Raw genomic sequence first — 2,304 nt, forward strand, 5'->3', positions numbered from 1 at the left:
TGAACCAACTGTCTCCGCTCAGGCCTACTTCTCTGAACACCCTCTCCATCCTGGCCCACATTTCCCACCAGATACTTTTACTGTGCTTCACCGTTCCAACACCACACTTAACAACCTCAGCCTGTGATCCCTTCCCAGAACTGTGGCCCCCACCCCCCTCAGCTTAGTCTCTCCAAACACTCACCTTTATTCAACTAGAACATTAATTCCTGTCACAAACCTGGGAGCGTAGCCAGCAGCTGTCACAGTCACTGCCCCTCCCATCCCTCCTCTCATTTGCTTATCAATGTAATAATAATAATAATAATAATTTCAAATTTTTGCCACAAGGGTAGCTTGGGGGATGAGTCGATTACATCGACCCCAGTGTTTCACTGGTACTTAATTCATCAACTCTGAAAAGAATAAAGGCTAAGTCAACCTTGGTGGAATTTGAACTCAGAATGTGGTCAAGGGTGAAATACCACTAAGCATTTCGTCCAGTGTGTCAACGGTTCTGTCAGCTCATCACCTTAATAATAATAATAATAATGATAATAATAATAATAATAATAGAATAGGAAGCCAGACATAGTGTTGATTGAGAAAGAAAGCAAACGATGCTGGATCATAGATATAGCAAACCCAGCTGACAAGGTATGCGATGAGGAAGAAAGAAAAGTCGAGAGATATAACAGGTTAGCTTGGGAAGTTAAGCAGCTGTGGTCAATGAAAAAGGTAGCAGTAGTACCAATAATTGTCGGAGTCCTGGGAACAGTGAGTAAAAATCTCAAGAAGTACGTGGAACAATTAGGGGCAGCAATAAGGGTGGAGCACTTGCAGAAAACAGCACTGCTTAGAACCGCTCGAATACTCTGGAAGGTGCTCGAAAAATAAGAGGTGTTACCTTAGTTCACTGGTTGTGAACAGCTGACACAGTAGTACATCTCCAGCATTAGAAGCTGTGCAAAGGCAATAATAATAATAATAATAATAATAATAATAATAATAATCATCATCATCATTGTCCCTATTTCTAAGGCTGCTAATGGCCAAATCGTTAGCACACTGGCAAAATTCTTAGCTGAATTTTTTCCGTCTTTACGTTCTGAGTTCAAATAGTGTTGGGGCTGGCTTTGCCTTTCACCCTTTATAGGGCTTGATAAAAGAATTACCAGTCGAGCACTGGGGTCGACTTAGCCCCTCCCCTCAAACTGCTGGCCTTGTGCCAATATTTGAAACCAATGTTGTCCTCATTTCTCTTTGCAGTCATGTGATCATTTTGGGAGACTTAAATACAACACATCAGAACATGGACCATTGTGAACCAGATTCAGAGGTCAGTGCTTTGGTATGCTTGATTGCGCTTTGAACTTTAATGAAGATAATTAGATGATAACTTTGTGTGTGTTTAATCTATTTTAGAACACAATGTGTGTGAGGAATTCCTACTTCACATGTCATTGTGTGGATCTTTCATTTGTTTCAGTCATTTGACTGTGGCCATGCTGGAGCACTGCCTTTAGTCGAACAAATCGACCCCAAGACTTATTCTTTGTAAGCCTTGTACTTATTCTATCGGTCCTTTTTACTGAACCACTAAGTTATGGGGACGAAAACACACCAACCTCAGTTGTCAAGCAATGGTGGCGGGACAAACACAGTCACACAAACACATATACAGTAATTCCTCGCCATATTGCGGATCACCTATCGTGGTCCACCTATCGAGTCCCTCCTATCACGGTTCACTTGTCATGGTTTATTATTTCAGCTCACATCGATTCCTCTCTGGTGTTGTTTTGCTTTTATAATAAAATAAATATACACAAATTATAAAAATAATAAAACAAAATATATACAGTCCAATATTGTTTCTATTTCCTGGATTTTCACCTATGGCGGAGGGTTTTGGAACGTATCACCCGCGATAGTCGAGGGATTACTGTATATATGGTGGTTGTCTACTCCTTATGCAGAGTCTCACCACCTCCTGTACCTACACCTTAGCACCATCATGGCATCTGATGTGGCTTTTTAAACCAGACAGTGTATTGAAAAGACACCCGCATAGATTGCATATCTGATTTGGACCACAAAGAGCTGCAGATAAGTTCTGATCTTTGTATATATATATATATATATGCCCAGGAAGACCTGGGCTGAGGTGGTGAGACAAGACCTTCGTACATTAGGCCTCACCGAGGCAATGACTACTGACCGAGACCTTTGGAAATGTGCTGTGCGTGAGAAGACCCGGCAAGCCAAGTAAGATCGTTGCCAGTGCCCCTGGACTGGTTCTTGTGCGGGTGGCACATGAGATGC

The 2,304-nt window shown here is 41.9% G+C and overlaps 1 protein-coding gene across 1 annotated transcript in view; it reads left to right on the forward strand.

The window, feature by feature from the left end:
* Nucleotides 1-2,304, forward strand: part of LOC106875990 (DNA-(apurinic or apyrimidinic site) endonuclease 2) — a 12,635-nt gene that overhangs the window by 7,518 nt on the left and 2,813 nt on the right. The window contains exon 5 of the mRNA XM_014924332.2: nt 1,249-1,318. Coding sequence (XP_014779818.1) covers nt 1,249-1,318 — 70 coding nt within the window. The remainder of the gene's footprint in view (nt 1-1,248; nt 1,319-2,304) is intronic.

Source organism: Octopus bimaculoides, chromosome 1 (genome assembly GCF_001194135.2).
Source record: "Octopus bimaculoides isolate UCB-OBI-ISO-001 chromosome 1, ASM119413v2, whole genome shotgun sequence".
Lineage (NCBI taxonomy): Eukaryota > Metazoa > Mollusca > Cephalopoda > Octopoda > Octopodidae > Octopus > Octopus bimaculoides.